At 39.7% G+C, this 22,729-nt stretch overlaps 1 protein-coding gene across 1 annotated transcript in view; it reads right to left on the reverse strand.

Moving 5' to 3' along the window:
* The window catches only part of DARS1 (aspartyl-tRNA synthetase 1), a 36,877-nt gene extending 16,259 nt beyond the window's left edge, over nt 1–20,618 (reverse strand). Inside the window, exons 1-6 of the mRNA XM_066553856.1 lie at nt 20,452–20,618; nt 19,411–19,468; nt 14,439–14,531; nt 9,623–9,725; nt 1,765–1,867; nt 390–470 (exon numbers count right to left, since the gene is read on the reverse strand). Of these exons, the coding sequence (XP_066409953.1) occupies nt 390–470; nt 1,765–1,867; nt 9,623–9,725; nt 14,439–14,531; nt 19,411–19,468; nt 20,452–20,523 (510 nt within the window). The 5' untranslated portion in view covers nt 20,524–20,618. The remainder of the gene's footprint in view (nt 1–389; nt 471–1,764; nt 1,868–9,622; nt 9,726–14,438; nt 14,532–19,410; nt 19,469–20,451) is intronic.
* Between the last annotated feature and the right edge of the window lie 2,111 nt (nt 20,619–22,729).

A 22,729-nucleotide genomic window follows, 5' to 3' on the forward strand; every position in this document is an offset into this window, starting at 1 on the left:
CAATGGGGAAAAACACCCTCTGGCTAAAAGCAAAGGGTTATTTCTATGTTCAGCTGAACATCTAGATCATTCTAGAAAGAACACAGCGCAAACTGGCAGCACAGAAAAGTTCAAGGTGTAACTTCTCCCAGAGGTCACAGGCAGAACCAACTATGAGGATGCATCAGACACACATACAAGATGGGAAGCCTCTGGTTTTGACCTTCTACTGCAGTTCAGCAAACATCAAAGCTATAGAGATGTTGAACACAGTTCTGGATGGCACAAAGGAAGTAAAATGCAAACCTATCAAACCCCCAGAATCACCGCATTAAGGAAGTTGCTTGGGTTTCGTGCTTTTGTTCAGCTACAAAGACAATAAAAAGCATTTGAGGATGCAAAGTTTTCACCTCCTCCCCTTCCACTTCTGGTCGAACAGCATCATCCAGCTGTAAGGGCAGCCGGGGTTCAGCTGAACTGATCACATAGATCTGAAATTGAGAGAGAACAGAAATAGCATGAGGCTCTGCTCAAAAGGAGGTGTGATTTACAAAAGGGTATTTCTAGCAGAGACTTGAAACAGTGTTTGCATAGGCTACTGGCTCTAAGGCTGTGATTTTATTCCAGTACTTGAGATACATTGTGCATTCTCATGACAATACTGAAGTGCTTAGTTCTTGCTTTCCCTTAGATTTGAAGTATCTTTTTTTCTTCTGAGAAGCATCAAATTGAGCAAGTTCATACAGCCTGAGGGACAAGCCTTTTGGCATGAATGCCAGCTCTGAATGTACCAGATTTCACTGAGTTTTAGTTTCTGATTCCAGGAAGATCATCCCGTTCTTCTCCTTGTTAATGTATCATTTACTTATCATCTGAATACGGCTGAAAGAGCTATTTCAGATACAAAAATTTATGAGATAACTAAAATACAATCAGAGATTGAAAACCACCTTGCTGTGCTTTATGGTCTAGTATTGCTCCTAGAGGAGCAGTGAATTTGATGTTTTTTCAGAAAAATCAAGCATGGAATAATCTGCACAAATATTAAAACATGTTTCTTCAAAATCTGCAGATTTTCCCCAGTGCTGTTAGCTAAGATTTACCTCACTGCTATAATAGCCATTGTGCTCCAGTCCTGGGGCGACTGGGTTTCAGCTGTATTGTAGGCATACAGTTTGGTTAAAAACCTTTAGAAGAAAAGGATATTACATAAAGGTTTAAATATGCTTTCTATTTAAACAAATTATAAAGTTACACTTCCTCCAGCCCTACAGCACAAGCTCCAGGAACTTTAGATTTCAAAAGTTTCCATACTGTTAAGCCACTGAGAGTTTATTTCTGTGAGAATTATGTATTGCAGTCCATTGTACTGAGGGGAAGATTGTAACTCTGATAAAGAAGAAACTCCTGCCTTGCACTTAAAAAGAAGCAGACTTTTTATTCCAGAATCCACTGCAGTTAAGAATCAAAAACTAGATCGATTTCTAGCTTTTGATTCTTAACTGAATCAAATTTCTAGCCAAAATGTTCTAGAGAGATACTTTATTTTACTTAATACTGTAATTCAAATGGCAGATAAAAACAGGGAAATATAAACTCCCAGTATCTTAAAACCAGAAGTGTTTCATTTTTACATATAAAGCACTGAAATTTGTAGTTTAAAGCAGTGTATTTCACTGACATGGCATTCCTTACTGACAAAGTTTATGTATGTAGGCAGGCAGACAGTCTCAACAGATAATCTATCAAACAATTAACCAGTGCTCCATTTGCTCAAAAATTTACCCTTTGAACGTGAAGCTCAACGTCCTGCTGAGTACAACCTCCGACTTTCTGATACGCTTTCCTCACAACACCTTGGATGTCCACAATGCTCTCTTTGGTGATGCTGGCAATGAAGAGAGGACAGGAGGCTCAGTAAGTTCCACTGCACACTGCAGCAGCCTCAGCACTGAGCACCACTCATGCACTGTATGGACTGCTGAACAACAGAACAGTCAAGGGTCTGAAATTACTTTTATATCTAATAACTGATTGATAAAGGAGTTTGCTGAAATATCCCCAGTCACAATGAATTCAAACTGGGATGGAAGACTTGAGAAGGAAAGATTATGATTGAGCTCAGTGCTCGCCCATTCTCTGTGTGTTGTTTATACATAAACTGACAAGTGGCAGAGCTCTTTTTCTAGGCCACAGACACTCTTCCATGTGTCAGCTGATGCAATTATCTGCAAGATGTGTCTTCACCAGCAGAACAACAAACTGAGGGGAAGTCCTAGGACTGAAAGGGAAAATCAAAACTAGTTCAGCTTGTTTAAACTACATGACTTGTTACTGAAAGATGCAAGATGCTCCCAAGTCATTTCTCTGTGACAGGGGACATCCTAACTGCTCCCCTGTCACTAATAGTACATTAGAACACCACACACCATCCTGAAAGTCTTCCAAAGATATGATATAAAGTATGTGTGCTATAAGCAAACAATAACAAAAGCCTCAAGAGTCAGAGGTGAGAAAAGAATTTGTATGAGCAGTTTTTATTTACACATTTAAAGTACTGGAGTTTAAACCAGCACTTTTCTACAGATAATCTCACCCTCACTGGAAATATATTTTCACTCTGTCTCTCTGCTAGCTTACAAGAAGCCAAATATTAAAAATATTACTTTCCTTTTTAGGAAAACTGATGTTACAATTAATCTTTCACTTGTGAGTCCTTCTTGAGAAAGCTGAATAGCACTTTACATACATCACTTGACCACCTAAGCCCTTAGACAGCAGGAAAGCATCAGGCCCACAATTTAACTGCAAACAATAAGAGGTGAGTGAGGATGTCATCACACAAGCTGGCCACTGCTAAAAGCAGCAAACCAAAGAGCCATTAACAACCCTCAACTCTGCAAGGCTGGCAGAGTTGAATAAAAATCTTAAAAAATCTGATGATATTAAAGTAACAATGGGAAAATTCAAGCATCAAGTACCCAAAACCTACCAGTGGCACTGTAAGTAAATTCCAATTAACTAAAATATAAAACGCCAAATTTGAGTATTTTAGCTGATTACCCTTTTTTTTATATATAATACTTTCAGGTGATAGAACTTATTAGCTGCTCTGAAGTTAATACAGACAAGGGTGCTTCATATGCTTGACTTGCTTAACCATTAGGTAATTCCATGTACTGCATTAAACTCATGAACACCGTGTTCTTCTGGTACATTTACACTTTAGAAGAACTACAGTTGTTCAAATCACAACTAAATTTGTCCAATGCAGAGGCTGAGAGCAGGCTTTACATAAGAATCCATTTAGTTATGGGTGAGCCTCCATTTCCATCAGTTTAGCAGAGGCAACAAATATGAGAAAGGATAATTGAAATGACACCAAGCGCTTCCAAGTACTTTCTATTACAAATGATTCTGTTTGAAACTCCTCATACAGACTGTGGAACCAATACAGTGCTTTGGATGCAAGAGACTGCCATCATCTACGAGAATATATGATGCTAAACCAGTATTAAGTGTAACTATAAATTCCCTTTGCTTTTCAAATGCATGAATGTTTAAAAGAATTAAAGTTTTACTCTTATGTGAACTTTTTTTTCCCTAAAAAGTTTTCTGTTTTTCCTGCTTCCTTTTCAATGTCAACATTTTGGCAAATGTCCAGAAAACACTACTAGTGATGTGAATAGCACTGTCTTCACTGAAAATACCAGATTCTAATCTGCTGAATAAAAGCCTTCTCAGTTATAACAGCAAATAATATTTTAAATTTACTGAAGGAAATTCTCTGTGCTGTGAAAAAAAAGTTAAATATAAATGTGGTGTAAGGGCTCCTAATTAGATTGGTGATCCCATGGATGAGAACGGTCAGTGAAGTCTGTACAGAGCTCTGATCAGAACATGCAAGGAATTCAAGACATGCAAAATGGTAGCAGGTTGAAAATACAGGAAGAAACTGACTCTTACATCACTGTAACTGCAATGTCGCTTTGCAAACTTGCATAACTTTAAAACTTTGCACATAGGATAAATTGAGCTTTTTCTCCATTTCTACACTGGAGTTGCAATTAAAACATGTTTCCTGATCTGGAACATATTTAAAACTGTAAGTATGTTACAGTTCCATATTAGTCATTACATTTGCCACAATTTTAAGATGTATTTCAACTGAGTTCCTAACTGTGTAGGTCCCTGTAACCACATATTCAAGTAATTGCCTAGGTACACAAAAGGACTAGGAAGGGTCCTACTGCATGTGACCATCTTTGTATTTATAAACATCCATCATCTCCTCTAAACTTTCGTTTGCTAATTAATAAATGTGCTTTTCCTCATTTAAACTCCACATTTAATCCAGTATGAAAACAAAAGCTTGTGTTTTGAGCTCTGTTTGAACTCTGCTCAGCAAGACCTAGAGCTGCAAGTGTCTGAGGTCCATAACACTGCATCAAACATGAACTACAGCAACTTGGAAGGTGCTGCTTTGATCCCAACAGATCATTCCAAGGATGTTACTGAAATGGCATTTTCAGTTCAAGTTACAACAAGGAACTGGATGTTTGAATAAAATGCCAGAACCACAGCAAAACATTCTCCACAGCAGCAGGAATAAGTCATCTAGGTGATTTTTGGTAAAATTCCCCTGGGTAACAAAAAACCCCCAAACATCAACAAAAGTGAACAAGAAGCAGAAAAACATGCCAAAGTAGCACCATTTCCATTAAGGACAACAACATTTATATCTGTAATTAATATTACCAGGGACTAGAAACTAAAGTAGGATGCATAAAGCATTAAGAAAAGACATATGACATCTTGACATTGTTAAATCCATAAAGAAAGTATCGACCTATATAGACTCATGAAGTCCAACAATAAAAAAATTCTCTGTATAGGAAACTATTTTGTATTTTGTAATGTTCAAAAAAAAAAAATCAAGATTATAATTTCTAAAGTGTCCACTAGATGCCTTATGTCCCTCTTAATTAGCTGCATGTCTATTAGCCAAGACTTTCTCTTTTAACCACAGGATTGCATTCTTGCAGTCTTTATAACAACATCTTTCATCAACAGCTTCGTGTTGCAAGCTGAACCCTATGCTGGCCTCCCAATGTGAATGACAATCAACATTTTCTTGGTCAAAAGCCCAAAGAATAGGAAGAAACTTGGTTATTTACAGATTTTCAATAGAAAATGTTTACTTCTTTTATACCATCTATACTTATTCTGGCATTTTGTTGTTTTTATTCAACATCTTTCTGTAAGCAGACTGCACAAATTATATTAATAAATTTAAAATATGAAATAATTCTCTTAATACCTAATAATCAATGATCCTTCACCTGAACGCCAGTGAAAGTGAAGGCACTGATTTATTTTCAAAAAAGGAGTGCATTTTGAAGTAGTTAAGAGTATAAACATTTTGTACTCAACATGAGCAACTGTAATCCTGTCTGCACAAATACAGCAAATATGCATGAAGCTCCCTGAAAGGAAATTATCTGACCTTGTATACAAAAAGGCCAGGTAAACACCTGTTCTTATTCTGTTCATTCTAAAAATGTAATGATTGGTTTCCTCTACCAGCATTCTAACACTTGGCTGAACCTGCATATCTTTTGGGGAAAAAAGAAGTCAACCTGCTCTTAAAAGTTTTAAGTAACAAAATCCACAATGAATTTTTAGTTATTTTCACTAAAAAACTACACTTTATTTCCTTTCTAAATTCCTCTAATTTCATCCTCTGTTCACTGCATCCTGTCATACCTTTGTATCTGCACTGTAAAGAATTCCCCACTGGCAGAAAACCTTGCATAGCAGCACCAGACTGGGATTTAAATCACTCACTAATTGCTCCAGGATAGAACAGAGTTTTCTTTAGACTCACAGAAGGCAGATTTGCCAGACCATGTATCATTTCTTCTTGCAGCTTCACCATCAGCCTTTTCCAATCTAACATGTATTCAGATACAAAGACAACAAAAGTGGACAAAATATTCTGGAATTGCCTAAAAACAGGCACATATTACATTAATGCTATTTTCTAGAGGTCAGAGAACTGCATGGGCTCCTGTCAAGTCAGTTATCTATCACAATCTCACACTTCTCTCTGCACTTTTCTATTTATTAATCCTGAACACCCACAAAATCTGACCAAACAATCACAGAGGTACAAATTCACACTGAAGAGCATTGAAGTGGTTATTCTAAATGAGCCCTGGTTACTACACACTCCTGAGTGCCTGTTTACCAGTCCAATTTTTGTGTCACCAGCAAACTTAGCTGCAATTGGACATTTTCTTCCAGTCTCCTGATATAAGAATTAAACAGAAATGGATAAAGAAAACATTCTGCACTATCCAGCAGTCTTCCTAGCATTACCAATTTATCTAGCAAAAGAACCTACATATATTTTTCTAAATTGTGAATTATTTTCATACAAGTTAATAATTTCCCCCGCTTCATTTTAATCTCTTTCCTGCCTTTTTACTCTCCAGTCTACTAAAGAGCCATCAAGTTACTTCCTGTGCAAGGGCAAATTTTTTGAGCAGCTAAATTAGAATCTGTTAGCCACCTCTCCCAACTGCTCTATCAGCTCACGTGGCTCTGGCAGAGGGGTGGCAGGAAAGGCTCAATGGTGAGATAGAAAAGGAGAAAGAAAACCAAAACCAGCCACACCTCATGCTTGATGGAAAAAAAGAGGTTGATGAATTATTAAGATAAATTGCCAACTGGCACCTCTGCTGTCTAGAAGAGACAATTAACTGTTTCTCTTATGCAGCATCCCTTGCAGGACTGGGCTGAATTGCTTTTTCTGATAAAAGACAGAAGAACAATTCCACAGCTGCCAATCCAGAATCTCGACTGGCTTTGTGCTATGTTTGTTTTGGAAGTTCAGCTTGAAACTTTCCATGGTTAAACTCACAGAAATTTCTTTGTAAACCTGAGTTGAACCACTATAAAATATCTTTCACTAAAAACTCACATTGTAATGATAATTGTGGTAATTACTGCATGAATGCTGCTGACCACAGAACGTTATGAAAGTTCTTGGTTTCCATGTGCCAATATCTAAAAGAGGAACTGGTTTGTTTATAATTTATGAAAATTTGTACCAAAAAATGCTCATTATTTAATAAACTAAAATAAAAAAGTCAAGATCCAGAATTTTACAAACTATTTTAAGCAAAGTTGTGGACACAGTATGAAAGTATGCAAAAATAGCACATGGGAAACATAGTTTATATACTATAAATATACAGTGAAAACACTTAAAAATTGAATTGAAATTTAAGATATTTGAGTTAAATGTTTTCTTCAATAAATGTGTATTTCCTCATTTAACATGTAGGAAATGAGATGATAAAAAAAGCCACTGAGAAAGGCAGGGAAACAGGATAGTTATTTTTAGACATCTAAGCCCAGCCTCATCTGCTAGAAATAATGGGATCACTCCAGAGCAGGTGAAAGGCAGCAGGGAAGTGACTGAGGACAGGCACGTACTGGGGCTCTGCTTCAGGTGCTGCTGACACAGTGACCCCACGTGCACTCACCAGCAGGGAACAGCAGCAGCCTCTGAAGGACAAGAGGCAGCTGCAGTGCCAGCAGCAGACAGAATTGTAGGAGATGGAAAAAGTGAGAGCATGGCAAGATATTAATAAAATAAGTTTGTTGGTGGGTAGGAATCCTGAGAAGATGACTGCAGTAATGGTGTTAGAAAAACCAAAAGCAAACTCCCAAAAGAAAATCCAGAAGGCTGTACCAGAGTTACACCACCCAGAGAACATGATGATGAACGTGTAACCATTCAGAAGCACAAGTAATAAGGGAAACATGAATGCTACAGATAAGTGAGGCTGAAGTGCCAGGATTTGGCTAGCAAATGTTATCCCAAAAAAGGAGTAGAAGGAAAAGTCAAAACACAGTACAAACATCATCACTCTGGCTACTCTGAGGAATTCAAGCCTGTCTCATCAAGAGGGAAAATGACAGGGACTTGGGAAGAACCTAAGGATGAGGTTCTGCCTGATTTAACAGCTCACTGCTGCCAGAAAAGTAAGGAGATTTACCCTCTACTGTTTCCAGATACCCTCTTCCACCACCATTCCTTGTTAGCTCTTGACCTTCTTCAGCTAATTTAAATCACTAACTGGCAGAAAACTAATTGAGTAAAAAAAGATCATTGAATCACAAAAAACCACCACAGAAGGTTTATAAGTGGCAGTAAGCATATGGAAAAATAGAGGAAAGACCAGCTTCCCTCTCATGAGCTCCTAACCACAAAGATCTACCAATCATGAAGTGTAAGAAATTCAGCTGTGCAGGGAAGAACCACAAAGAAAACTGAAAAGGAGAGATACTGGGAGAGAACTGGAGAACAGAGTGTGCATCACAACTGTAAAAGTTGTTCCACTGTTCTGTAGCACAAGTTTCTCGAGGGAGCACAGGCAGACTGTTGGGAGTTTTGAGGGAGATGAATTAGGGAACAAGTACATTATACACTTAATTCTTTTCAGAGATTCCAAGCGCTGAGAGAACAAATCATTTCATGAAGAAACAGAACACTTCACTTTGGCTCATAAACACCTGTGAACAGCATGTTTCACACTGGCACTGCCAGCACTGAGCACCGCCAAACAACAAACACTGCTGGTTCTGTTTTCCTGTTGCCTTGAAGCCCATCAGCAGAAGCATTATCCCAACCTTCTTAACTTGGCTTCTGGAAGTCTCTACTATAATGAATCTTTCCCCTCCCTGACATATTGAAGGTTGAAGGCTGTAGCACTTTTGCAGCTAATTAGTGGGGGCTCCCTTTCCAGGCATGAGGGTAGTGCCAAGAACTCCACAGAAGCAACTCAAGTGCCACATGCTAAACATATTCTGCAATAAACTGCACAGAACTGATCTACATTTCTATTTGTGAACAAGTAGATAGACATGATTAAAGCTCTACTATAAAACACATTTGTCACACAAACATATTTATTACAGGACAACCTGAAAGCACAATCTTGAAGAAAACAGAAGGGAAAGGTAATTTTTTATCTTTAGGAAGAAAACAAACCAAATAAGTGAATTTGAATTGCTGCAACAATTTTTTTCAATTGGCAAGTCTAACTATTACCCCACCAATTTTTTTAAATTAAAATTTTAGTGCCAAAAATAAGGTGTAGCTAAGACTAACCCAGAGCACAGAAGCTACTTTTAATTTCTTCAACTCAGTAAGCCACTCTCAATGTGGGACTTCTTCACATCAGTTCTAATACAAAATGTATTGCTACACTATATGTCTGGTAGAAAAAATGCTGAACATGTGCGGACACAGAGCACCACCACACACCAAATGAAGTGTCCCACCAAGCTCAGCTTGCCAGACTTTTTGTTAGCCAGCTTGGAAGAAAATGTAGGTTGTCTATGGCGAGAGAATGCTGCTTCAGCAGTTCAGGATGAATTTCAAGCCTGTTCTCTACTTTATCTTTTGTCAGTATAATGTATTCAACGCAATAGAGAGCTGACAATTTAAATAACTACATTTTAAAACAAACGAAGCATTGATGTTAATGTGTGAAAATGGTCCCAACCCCTGGGAGTCCTGGTTCCCACCATTGTTTACTCTGACAACAGGATATAATTGCTTACTTACTTGGCAGCAAACTTTACCATCTGCTTGCTTGCATGCTGTCCCACAGCCACAAGAGCCTGGATATTAAACTGCTGCTGACGCAGGACTAAGAAGCACTGCTTCCCTAAATACAAAGGGAAACAACACAGGTGTATTAAGGACAAGCTACTCGAGGTCTTTGTGAATGAGAAAAAACTCTTTATTGCTTAAATATAAACTGAGCTTTTAAGACTGTGTGTCTCTCTCTCCCATTCATTGCTGCCCCCCTCCAAAAAGCTGCTTCAAACTCCTCAGCTGTGCATGTACACACAAACACACAAACACAAACACTGAGATAAATTAAATAATTGTGCCTTACATCTATAAACATTTGAATGGTCAGTTTCTAAAAATAACCATAAGCCTTCCAAGATAAAGAATATTTAGACAAGAGAAAAACAACAAATCATAACTTTTAAAGTAACTTTTCCTTCAACTGCAAGAAATACATCGTACTTTTCCTTGTTTCTTTGCTCACAACTACTTCAAGTCTAAACTATTTTTAAAGAGGCTTTTTCTCATCTTCTCAAATCAAAGCTGTAGAGTTTACAAAGCTGCTCTGAGAGAAATGGGCTTTATTTTGCACCACAAGGACTAAACTAACAATGTTCATTCTATAATACACCACACATTCAGAACGAAGGGGAACAAAAGGAGTATTGATTCTAGTGAATGACAAGAACTTAAAAGACCCAATTAAAAATTCCTGTAAGAGCAATTTATTCATGAACAGCTTAGGGGAAAAGAAGTTAATAGGAATTAATAATAAGGTACAAAGAACATAGTGCATTTTGTTGACTTTTAAAATGGGTATTTCCAAGTCAACAAAGATCTTTCTAATCTGTTTAACTGACAGTTACAATCATTTCATACTTCTTCTCACATCTCTAATAATAATTTATTACTTAACTTAGTTTTAAGGAAATACGTTGATTTTAAATGCTTCTTCCTAGAGAGAAATTAACAACAAACGTTTCACTGCTGTATCAATATCTGATAAAGGCACTGGTACCAGTAATTCAAGAGTATCAGAAAATAAATGCAGAACCCTTGAACACAATCTCATGGAAATAAAAGCAAACATACGTAACTAGTACAAAATATTATTAAATATTCATTCTATTTATTGGAAATAACTAATTTTGTCCACAACAAAAACGCAACAAGATTAATTACATATTATCAGAAAACAGAGTACAACTATCTCTGTGTTCCAGAGGCTGCAATATCCAATATGATACAGATGCACAGATTTCTTGCAGGCAAACATTAAATAACAGAGTCAAATTAGAAAAATACAGGCTGTGTTTCAGATCCAGCAAGTCAACAAAGAAAGTACAACATGATATGCTGAGTTTCTTTAGATAAGGGAGTCATATCTCACATCTCTGACATCTCAGTGTTTCTTAGAGTGTGGTTGGATACAGTATTTCCTAGGAGATAGTATTTGTCTCATGATTTTAGTCACAAACAATTTAGCAAAATACGATCAAAGTTTCAGCACTGTTCAAGAAAAAGATGCACAGCTGAAGACAGCTACGATGTAACTCAACTGTAAGACAGGGAAATAATGAAAGGACCTGCTACCAGAATAGATTGGCTTGGAAGGGACCTGTAAGGACCATCAGTCCAATCCCTTGCAGCAAGCAGGGACATCTTCACCAAGACCCAGCTTGCTCAGATCCTCATCCAAAAGTCTGGTGGTTGTACTGAATCCCAAGCACTGGAAGTCTGATGAATATCTGCATTATAAAAGGACTCAAATGTCTTTGCCGTGAGTAACAGGAGCTGTTTCCATGAAGGAAGAGGATGTTTTACAGAAGGCAACCACTTCTAATCACACAGAAGATAAGTGATCAAACGGACCTCACTCACAGGACTGGTTAAAATATCCCAGCCACAAAGATTAAAAGAGGGAAGAGAACTTTTCCTGAGAGAGCTGAAGGCATTCAAAATACAATATCAAAAAGACCAGCCATAATCAAATCTAGCTCATGCTTAGAAGTCTTTCCAGATCAAGAGACGCAAAAAAGGAAGCATTTGAGTAAGGAAACATTTGGACAATGGGATCTTCTCTGTGTGTTTTAAAATACTTATGTGGTGTTTAGGTAAAAAGTATAGCACCAAATTTACTCACTTTCAACAGTAAACTAAGTTCCTACTAAAAAAAATACCATGTCTCACAAGAATGCTTAAAAGACAAAAAGTTTTAAAAGAAATTTGGTTAAAAGTATCTGACATCTGAATAGAATGTTCAGGCACTGAACAAATAAGAGAATTCCATCAAAAATAAGCACATCAACCAAGCAGTAATCCACCATCTGTGTTGGATGAAAGTACCAAACCACACAAGACCTTATGAAAGAAAAGGATATAAGGAAGTAACATGTACAAAGAGTAAAAAAGTGTTGGTTATATAAATTAAATGATGGTTACATACATTTGCCAGCAAAGAGAAGACTTTACATGGTTTATTATAAAATCTGGCCCAATATTTAAGTTGCTCTTGGTGGAATTCTTATTTTCAGACATTTCATAGACCTTTGGATTAATAACCCAAAGTCTATTTTCAGGTCTAACATTCTGCACAAGCCCCAGCTGCCTGGCCAAACCCAGACCAAATTCCCAAGGGCTTTTCAAATGATAAATGTGATCAGTAGATTAGGCTGGCTTTAAAATAAGGCCAGAAATAACATTTATTCAATCTATGATACAAACCACAGGGCCCTGTGCACTTTAATTTTAGTACAACCCACAGAAATTCCCAGCACCCCATTCTTTACACATCCTTCAGTTAATTTTCATCAGAGTCTACGAGTGACTTGCTATAGGAGACAGCTGGAATCTGCAGTTGTTCCCATTAATTCTTTTTGGTTTATTGGTCAGAACCAGACAGGGTTAAATAAAGGCTACACTGGTTATTTAGGAGTCAAATTCAAGTTTCTGAGAAAAACTAAAGCTTGCTTTTGTGAAAGATTTTCCTGTTTCCTGCAAGGCTTTCCTTTCCACAGTGGTAGGAATAGTGCCATGTTGTGTGTGGGAAAGGCTAATATTACTTTTTACTCTTAAACATTTGCTTTCCTTGTAAGATTCTTTCCCCAAAGCTTAAGTAAACAAGCATATGGCATTCCCTAGCAGCACTCCCTGAATGTCAGAATTGTTCTGTGTTGTCAGACCAAGAGGAAACAAGAGACACTATCAATAAATTCAGATCATTCATGCCCATGATCAATTCCTTTTGCTTTCATTCTCCAGGTTGTGTTAAAGAGTTTTGAAAATAAGCACTGTTGTTTCATCAAAAACAAAAGTGAAGGATTACAACAGCTTCTTTCAAGTTCATATTGCCCTGTTACAGAGATCTTACTGTGTTTGATGTAAATGTATCCATCATACAAGATCCCACATATCAATGTATCACGGAGAGCAATCAACAACCACAGAACTCTGCATTGCTTTCAAGGTCTGCACAGATACCTGCTGCTAATATTCTGAATTCTGTTAATAACCTGAACTCTTCCTACAATTGAAAAAAAAAAAAAGCCATAAGGATACTCTAATTTATATACTGATAGTAATAACAGTAACATTTAAATCAGACAGACTGGCTTCTGTCTGAACAACTTCATGATGTAATGACCAAGGCTTTCACATCTTTTGGAACTGACAACGTCTTTAATTAACTGAGAGATTTCCATTACAAAATTACTGAGGAAATCACAGAGGACTCCTTAAGTTTAAAGATTCTAATACAAATTAAAATGTGCACCATGTGTATGTATTTTAATGCAGTTCCTTATTTTAACTGACTGCAGCACAGACACTCATTAAGAGGGGCATGTTTTAAGAAAATGAATTCTCAAAAAGAGAAATTAATCTGGTATCTCTGGTGATATTCTGTACTGGATTCTAGCCCCTAATTTGCATCATTCCCAATTTTATGACTACTGTTAAGTTTCATTTATGAAGATAATTCCTTCATGCTTTTTTTTTTTTCAATTCTTGGAAAGACAAATTATTTATATCTACAGAGCTGCCAAACATAAATGAAACCAGCACAACAGTTGTCAGCATCTGATGTCAACTGCAAAGGCCAAAGCTTATTGAAGTTTGCATATGGCAACCTGGTCTCCAGAGGGAACTTCTGATTCCAGGGAAGAAACATGGCTGTCAGACAGCCAAGGGTGACAGCCCACACTGCTGAGAATCCACAAAAGGGTTTCCCCTTTGTCTTGCTAAAGAAAGATGATGCTTCTTATTTGGAGACCAAATTGATATAATTAGATACAGGTAATCGAAAGTAAGAATTCTGAAATTTTAACAGATTTTTGTTTCCTGTCAAAGAAAAGGTGTGGTGAAAATATACATGTGCAGCAAAAGAAATATGACCTGTCTGACAACAGATACATTTACAATACAGGTATGTTTTACTGTAGAAGCTTAGAAGGGTTTTATCTCACAACAATTAACACCTTAAGGAGAATGATGACATTTTAAAATTACTATTATTCACAATTCTCCATAGATTATTTAGCAATACAGTAAAAAAAAAAAATCACTTTAACTACAATAATTGATTTCTAGACAGCTAAAACCAAAATCTTCTCTTCCCTCTTAGGAAAAAGAGAGGTGGAAAAAGAGAAAAGAACCAGTCAAAGTAACACTGAAGCAACCCTGAGTAACCAGGTGGCAAAGTTTTCTTGAATGCAAGACATAAGCAACAGGTCATGAAACCAAAATAAACATTAAGGTTACACTAATGAAAAGAGGAAATAAACACAAAACCCTGGAGGCCTCTCACCTTTAGCTCTGCTGGTGTGAATTCTGCCACGAACCCAAACCTCTTTATCAGCCTTCTCCACCGTCAAGTCTTTGATGCGAACCAAAATTCGATCTGAATTACAGAAAAAAACCACATCTTAAAACAGTTCTTCACTTCAAACTCCAAATGCACTTTCTATCATTGCTATTGATAAAATTGAAAATAAATCCAAAACACTGCTTTTTGTATCAACAGCATAACTGACTTACTGAAAACACACAAAATCCCATTTCCTTTCTTAGTGACTTGTACTTGATGCAGGAGCTTTCAATTGTTCATTTTTGGCTTACACAGCAGGGTCAACCTGCACTTTACCAACAGCAAGACTCACTGTAGTTCACGGATGGCAGAACCCAGCATGACTTAACTGGTTTTGATAGGACTTCACTGTACTACCTGCACTTATTAGTCTGAACTTCTGCTGCCTAAGGGATGTGTGCCCTGCTGCACTGGGCAGGGTCAAAGCTGCACAGTGAACCCAGCAAAACAAAGGGTCAGAGGGGACATGACTACTCTCTGTATCTATCTTACATAAGTAGGATGAATATAACTGTAAAATAACTATTATTTAAAATAAAGAACAGAAAGAAACCACAAGTAAATGTACACTATAAATTTAAAAATACTTATTTTGATTAGCACAACAGCATTTTGGAACAACAGGAGTATTACTGTATAAAATGGATAACATCCATTTTAAGAAAATCTTTTTAACCACCTGATCAAGCACTACCATAACTGTCAGAGCCAAGACTTGACAGAAGAACCCTTCAAATCCAATGTAGCTGCAAAGCTAGATAACAACAGGAATTGCATGGCTTGGAAAGCACAGATTTTGGATAGCAAAGGGAAGAAAAAGTCATAAAGAAAATATTTTTAAATAAATCGGGACTTCAAAAATTGTACACAACTGTTACATCCTAGCAATATGCTGGCTGCATGCTGGTATTCCTTGCATGATTCTTTCCTCACAAACTTCTCCCTTGTTTCAAAATAACATTAAATTTGCTAAGACACACTGTAGACTTTTCCTGACAGAACTTTTCTAAAGTTTTGGAAAAAAAACCCAACAACTTCTGCCTGCTCCAGATTACCATCTGCTGCTCTGGACTCCTTCCTTCTGTCTCTAAATACCAGTCACAGCTTGCCCTGCAAGCCTATTATTCTGCACTGGAGATTTTAGGGGATTGAAAACTTTTATTAGCTTGTGTCAGGGCAATGCAGTTCTTTCTTCACACACACATATCAAATCCAGAACAGAATGGAAGTGCACAGAGAAATGTGACAGGAAATTGACTCAAATATATTCATAAAGTGTGTATGTGTGAGTGTGTGTGGGTCTGCTGGGGAAGGGAGAAATGGGAATAAAGACTTCACCATTTGCCAGCAATATCTGATATTCAAACTTTGTGTAGTACTATAGGAAATATGCAACCATCACAATCCACAACCTTCGTATTTCTAAGAGTTTGATTCATTCAGACAGTTAAAATTACCTCCGTCAACTTGAAACTGTATTGTTACAAAGTTATAACATTTTCTAGGCAGAAGCATAAAGACAGAAGGAGGTGTTACACCTTTCATGGATCCTCAGGGTTTCATGAACCATCTGCATTAGATAAATATTTTTTTAAGTCTTTTGGACACCTAACAGTTCATATTTCACCAAGCGTAAAGAAGACATATTTAACACTAGAATTGTTATATGGTATTAACTAGTAAAAACTATTTCACATTCATAAAAAGGGTAACAAGCAATATCCACGAGGTGACATCATAAAGCCCTTTCTTCCAACAGCAGATCACATAACCACAAAAGAGATGAGGCTGGGAGGAGTCTCTGGAAATCCTCCCACCCAATGCCATGCACAAGCAGGGTGGCATAGAGCCAGCTGTCCAAGATAAAGTTCTGATGGTTTTTTAGTATTCTCAAGGGAAACTCTTCCTGGGCAACCTGTACCAATCCCTGGTCACCCTCACAAGAAAAAACAACCTCCTGATGTTCATTGTGCCCATTGCCTCTGTTCCTGTCACTGTGCTCCACTGCAATGAGCTGGATGTAGCAACTATGTCATTTTGCTTCCCTCCTCTGACACTTCCCAAATCCAGTTCTTTTTTCCCTTAATGTATAGCCCAATCTCTTCTTTTTCTCTCAGAACTCCAACCTCTTCTAAACATAGGAGGAGAGGATAAAAGTAAAAAAAAAAAACTGTGTGGGATACATAAAACAAACACTTTTTCACCTCCAGACCCCATTCCCTGCCTGTCACATCAACCTGTTTACTAAGATAATTTATCCTGCATCATGGAATTTAGAACACTATGATCAATATTTGTGCTGCCTCTGTGTAGTGCCAGCATCTTCAAAGTACTGGAAAAATTTGAAAAAGAGAAGGCAAGTTTGACATAAAAACCTGAAAATCAAAAGCAGTATTAGATGAAAGCAGTTTCCAGGGAGGGGATGTGAGATAATGGGTCTGAAGGGAGAAAAAAGGAATGGCCAAAAAATGGAGTTTTACTAGCAATCATAGCCTCAAGCTAGCAGGAAGGACTTAAAGACCTGACATGACAGGAGGGAAGAACATCAGATAGCCAGGGCAACCAACATAAGTAGAAGAAAGACTTAAGTGGGCCAAGAAAGAAGGCACTGGTGTGCGCGAGCTCAACAGAGCAAGGTGGAGAAACAAAGTTGTGAACCTGATAAAAGTTTCAATTTGCCTGCAGAGGAACAAGAATCCAGCAGCATGGCAAAAAGACAATAAGCTTACTCCTTGGAAAGAAGAATAACTTGTTCTGATCACTGTAAGCCGTGGGAGTACCCAGTCCAGCCAGTGCAAGTTCCAGGACAGTGCAGCAACTGCAGTGACCACAACAGCAGCACTCCTGCAGCCCCCTCTGAGCCGCCTGCCAGGGCTGGGCTGTGCTGTGCTGGCTCTGCTCACCAGACACCGTGCAGGCTGCACACCTCACATCACCATGGGCTACTCTGATTTAGGAATGGCAGGCAGACTCCAGAGACTTCACTCAGACTTCAGAAACAAATGAATACACTTCAGATAGACGGGAACATGCCTATCTGTGCTTCTCCACCGCTCCCTGTCCTAAAGCAGCAGCTCCTCCAAGACACCCAAGGCAAGTAGAACACTTTGGGGAGCTACTGATGACAATATCTCACCCTCCTGTGAGCCCTTTGGCAAGAGCTCTCCCTGGCAGGAACTACTGAACCTGTAAATAAAAGTGCATTAGTCTCAAGAAAGAGACTAGGCTGATCTTCAGCTTGTTATACACATTTTGTTCTTTATCATTACCTAATTTTGGTGTTCTGGATAACCACTTTCTAAAACTACAGAACAGCAGGAGTGCTGTGGATTGCATTTTAAGCCAAATGGAAAACTCACTCAACATTGTCCATACCCTGAGTTTTTTTAAACACGGATGAAAGGTCAAGGGGACAACACACCTAAATATGACACTCAGCCTTTTTCATATGATTTCTTATAGCTTTCACCATTTTCCTTCTCAACATACTTCTTTCTCCAGTACTTTTGAGTGTTTCTTTTGAATATGAGACAGTTGGCATTTCTCCATGGAATGCCAAAGCAGGGAGCTGCCAGCTCAGGTCCCGCACACAGTTGTTTGCTCTGGGATGCAAATCCAGGAGAGGAAACACAGAGCTGGGCTGCTTCCAATGTGATTTCAACTCCAGCTCCCTTTCTCTGGCAGCTAGAATGGGTTCTATTCAACAATCACTGCTAATGCACTCTGCTGATTCGCTTGTCCTGTTACATTCCTGATATAAAACTCCCCTTCAATTGTTTTCAGCCTATGAGTGCTCTTGTGACTGCTTCTCTTCCCTGCATATATTCTGCATTTCCCCTCCTAAAAGGACATCAACCAAAACAATCACTCAAAGGAGAAAGAAAAATCATCTAATCAAAGATGATGTTACTGGTCTACATTCTACTATGAGGAAGTTACAAGAAGCCAGTCTGTTCCTTTCCCTCATTACTGTTTCATGCACTGAATTTAATCCAAAGATTAATATTCCTTGGGACATTGGCCTGGGAGATTGTTCTCTAGTCACTAAGTTTTCCTGAATCCCAATTCCCCATCAGGAGAAAATCAGGATTTCCTGAATTCAGAGTGGTATGACTGATAAAACCCATAAATATTAATATCCAATATTAATGGATTTTGTGCCCATATACAGGAGAAATGGAAGGCTGCATAAGCAGACACATCATACTCAGAGAGTATACTCTGCTGTAATAAGTCACAGCAGAACCTACTCCAAATGCAGAAAAAGCCTGACATCTCAGCACTCAGTACATTATAATTAACAATAATTTTATGATTTTAAAAATAGTCTGCAGTGATGGACAGACACAAAACTGACAAACCGTTTAAGGCACGGTCCAGGCAAGGGCAAAAACTGAGATTCCTCTTAATCCAGAATTGAGCTCCAATATTCAACCACACTCATGATTTTTTTTTTCCCTCCAATCTCAATTTCCTGCTCCAACTTGTGTCCATGACCTCCAGGCCAAATACCACACACCTTCAAAGCCTGGCCTTATCTTTCCTACACCCTCCCATTAAGTAGATTTAAACTGTGAGATCATCCCACAGCTTCCTGTTCTCCAGGCTGAAGAAGCCCAGCTCCCTGAGAAGCGGTGCTCCAGTCCCCTGGTAGCTCTCCACTGGACTGGCTCTGAAATGTTAATGCCTTCCTGGCACTGGAGAGCCCAGAACTGGACATGGCACTCCCAATGCAAGTGTCTCACAAATGCCAAATGTATCCCAATAAAGGGGGAAAATGCCAGTGGGGTTTGAATGAAAAAGTTTGGTAAATGATTTCTCAAGGAAGTACTGAAGATATTTGGTAGGTAACTTCTTTTTTCCTTTTTTCCCACCCTCTCTCTTGCAAAAACTTTTTTATTTTTCAACTGACCTGGTTTCTCTTGGGATTGTATCATTGATGTCACTCCATATCTTTCCTTAGCATAATCCTGGAATGGAGGTGAGAAACATATATCAAAGAAGCACACACAAAAAAACTGAACAACATCATCACAGAATTAACTGAGGGAACACAAAATAATTAGCAATACTATTAAAAAGAAATGCATTTTGGACTCATAAGAGATACACAAGGGAGAGAAAATAATTGTGCCCTGGATGAAAAAAATAATTCCAGCAACAACAACCATGCATGACAATCATTGCTTGTTACACAGAAAGTTAGTGTGATTATCTCTACAAAGAGCCTACTCCTCAAAAAATATTTGAGTCCTACGTTAGAGAGATTAAATATTCCTTCCCATAATCACACTGAATTGTCACAGGCCAGAGGAGCTGAACTGTTAACAAAATCCACCAGGTAAGGCATAGAGGAAGGCAATTTTCGTCAAAACATCACAATTCTGGTTTCCCATTCATTTCCAAATAAAACCCCTTGGTTTATTTATTTTATTCTATTCAATACATGAACCAAAGTTCCTGCTAAACACTTTATTTGGGGAGGGTCTTTGCTTGTCTGCTTTTGATGAATTGTGGCATATTTGTAACTTCAGGAAAGCCACCAATACTTGGAATTCGTTATTGCTGATGCAACAATAAGCACAAATTACTTTATAACAAAATGAACTGATGCTCGTTGTTAGTACTTTGCTCTTTTTGAAGAAGCACGGGCCTACAGTTTTTCAGCACATGCTCTGTGATCTTCACGTACAAGGCAGAAGCACCTGCCAGGCCAGCAGGAGCCCCTGCAGAAACCTCGGGCTGGGGAGGAGCAGCCCAGGTGTTTCTGGGGGGATCAGACCTCTTCAGGGAATCACAGGCTGGGCCCGGAGAGGTGGGGACTGGGGGGACAGGCAGGGTAAAGCCAAATGCAGCTGTGCCCCCGGGCTCGGCCAAACGCGGCCTGGGCCCAGCCCCCCCCCCCCCGGGGAGCCTCAACAGCGCGCCCGCCGCGTTCCCTGCGGAGACCCACATCAGCCGCCGACGAGTCCTCGTTCTCCGGGCGGCGGTCCTGGCCCTGCCCGCGGCCGGCGGCGCTCGGCATCCTGCGGCTGCCGGTACGGCCCTCACGGTCCCTCAGGGTCCCTCACGACACAGCCCCGCACACGCCACGCCGCTTCCGCGCGCCCGGCTCTCGCGAGAGCGCCGCGCCTGCCCCTGCCCCGCCCGGCGCCGCCAGAGCGTATCGCGAGAGCTGCCCCCGGCACGCGCTGCCCGCCTCCCGCGGCGCGCGCTGCCCGCGGTGCCCTCAGGGCGGGCTGAGGGCGGGGCCGCGTTCCCCTCAGAGCTGGCCCTGCCCTGCCAGCGGGGCCGCTCCCCTCAGAGCTGGCCCGGCCCTGCCCTGCCAGCGGGGCTGTTCCCCTCAGAGCCCTCCCTTCAGGAAGCTGCCGCTATCCCGGCGAGTGTCGGTGCTGCCAATCCCGCGCTGATGATGCTGAGGCGAATGCTGCTGGGCTGGGCAGGGCTGAGGCGGGGTGGATTTGGTTCTCGCTCGCCCTGCTCCACAGTCCATCACATTGTGGCCAGAGGTACCATCAGAGAATCACAGAATTGTTTGGGTTGAAAGGAATCTCTTGATATCACTCAGTCCAATCCCCCCGCCAATGCAGGGTTACCTGGAAGGTGTCCAGGTGGGTTTGGGATGTCTCCAGAGAGGGAGACTCCACAACCCCCCTGGGCAGCTGTTCCAGTGTTCTGCCACCCTCAACATAAAGTTCTTCCTTGTCTGCACATGAAACTCTCTTTTTTAGTTCATGGCCAGTGCTCCTTGTCCTGCTGCTGGGCACCACCGAAAAGAGTCTGGCACCATTCTCTTGGCACCCACCTTGAAGATATTTATCTGCATATAAATAAACATGTTGGACTGTGAGGTGGCCAGCTAACGAGCATGGAGCCAAATCAAAATGCACTTTTGTTCTATTTGGCCAGCAAACGTGGCTTCCCAGTGCTTATCCTGGTAGCAGTTCTGAGCTCTTGCCCAATCACCCTGTTTATAAATAGCTGTTTATTAGTTAGCTACAAGTAGGTCTGGTAGTTTTGAGAGGATGAGCAATAGTGCAAATGCAGGTGTTTCCCTCCAGCTGGGTGCTTGCTTGAAGCAATGCTGCAGTTCTGAGCCAGGGCTGGCTGCAGGTGCCCGCTTTGAAATGACAGAAATCAAAGCTGGATGCAGCTGGTGAATCTATAGATTGTTTATTTTGTGCAGGGCAAGAAAGAGTTAGCAGTCCTGATTTAAATTCTAGTTTTGAATTTTCACATTTGACTAACTAATCCCTTTTGCGGTATCGATTAGAGTTCTTCATTTCCTGTCCTACAGTTGTTTATTTTGCAGCATTTTGTACTGTACTGGTTCAACATATCTTCTCATGGGAATCCCCTTGCAAAGTTCCCCTTCTGCCTCTGTCTCAGAGAATTAACACTTCACTATGAGACCACATAGCTTTCACAAAATCCTTTCTTCTCATGCACTGTTGAAAAGAATTAAGATTCAGTGACAAAGAAGGCAAATCACTGTCAGTTTTCATTCCTCACCACAAGAAACGAAGTTCTGATGGTGGGGTACTGTGTATTGTGTTAAATGCTAGGCTAACAGTAACAAAGCATGTCGATTTCTCCGTGTCGGTTTTGTCTCTTGTTACCTGTCACGTAGAGCCACTGCTCAACCTGAACCTGAGCTAACAGACAGATGCAAATCTTGTGCCTCACCACGGAGCAGACGGTACCACCTGCACAGCACAGTGCTCTGTAATTCTTGGCATTTCACCGACTTTGCTGTGAAATTCAATCAAAAGAAACCAGCCCTGTAACCCTTATTTCTGTGCTGGGAGCCTTCCAGTGGTGACTAGCATGAGTATTTCCTCTGGGGCAAATAACTTGAAGGTGGTTCTGAAGGAAAAACCCTTTCAATATAATGAGGGCGTTAACTGAAAACAAAATATGGCCTTTTAAAGGGCACTGTGGCTAATTATTCCATTGCCAAACTTCCAGAAAAAACATTTTGCAGAGTTCATGCTCTCAGGTCGTTTGTCCAGGGTCCCTTTGTCTTGCAGTGGAAATAGGTTGGGATAGGTTTTTTCAGCAAAAATCTATAATTCACTGAAAATAGAAAACCAGAAAATTGAAATTAAGAATAACTTAGTGTGTGGTTAAATAAACCCCTCAAAATTCTCCACTTAGCTTGGATCTGCAGCAAAAATTTGTTTTCCATCTCAGTGAATTGATTAGGAATCCTCTGTGAGGAGCGCACACCA

Source organism: Molothrus aeneus, chromosome 7 (genome assembly GCF_037042795.1).
Source record: "Molothrus aeneus isolate 106 chromosome 7, BPBGC_Maene_1.0, whole genome shotgun sequence".
Lineage (NCBI taxonomy): Eukaryota > Metazoa > Chordata > Aves > Passeriformes > Icteridae > Molothrus > Molothrus aeneus.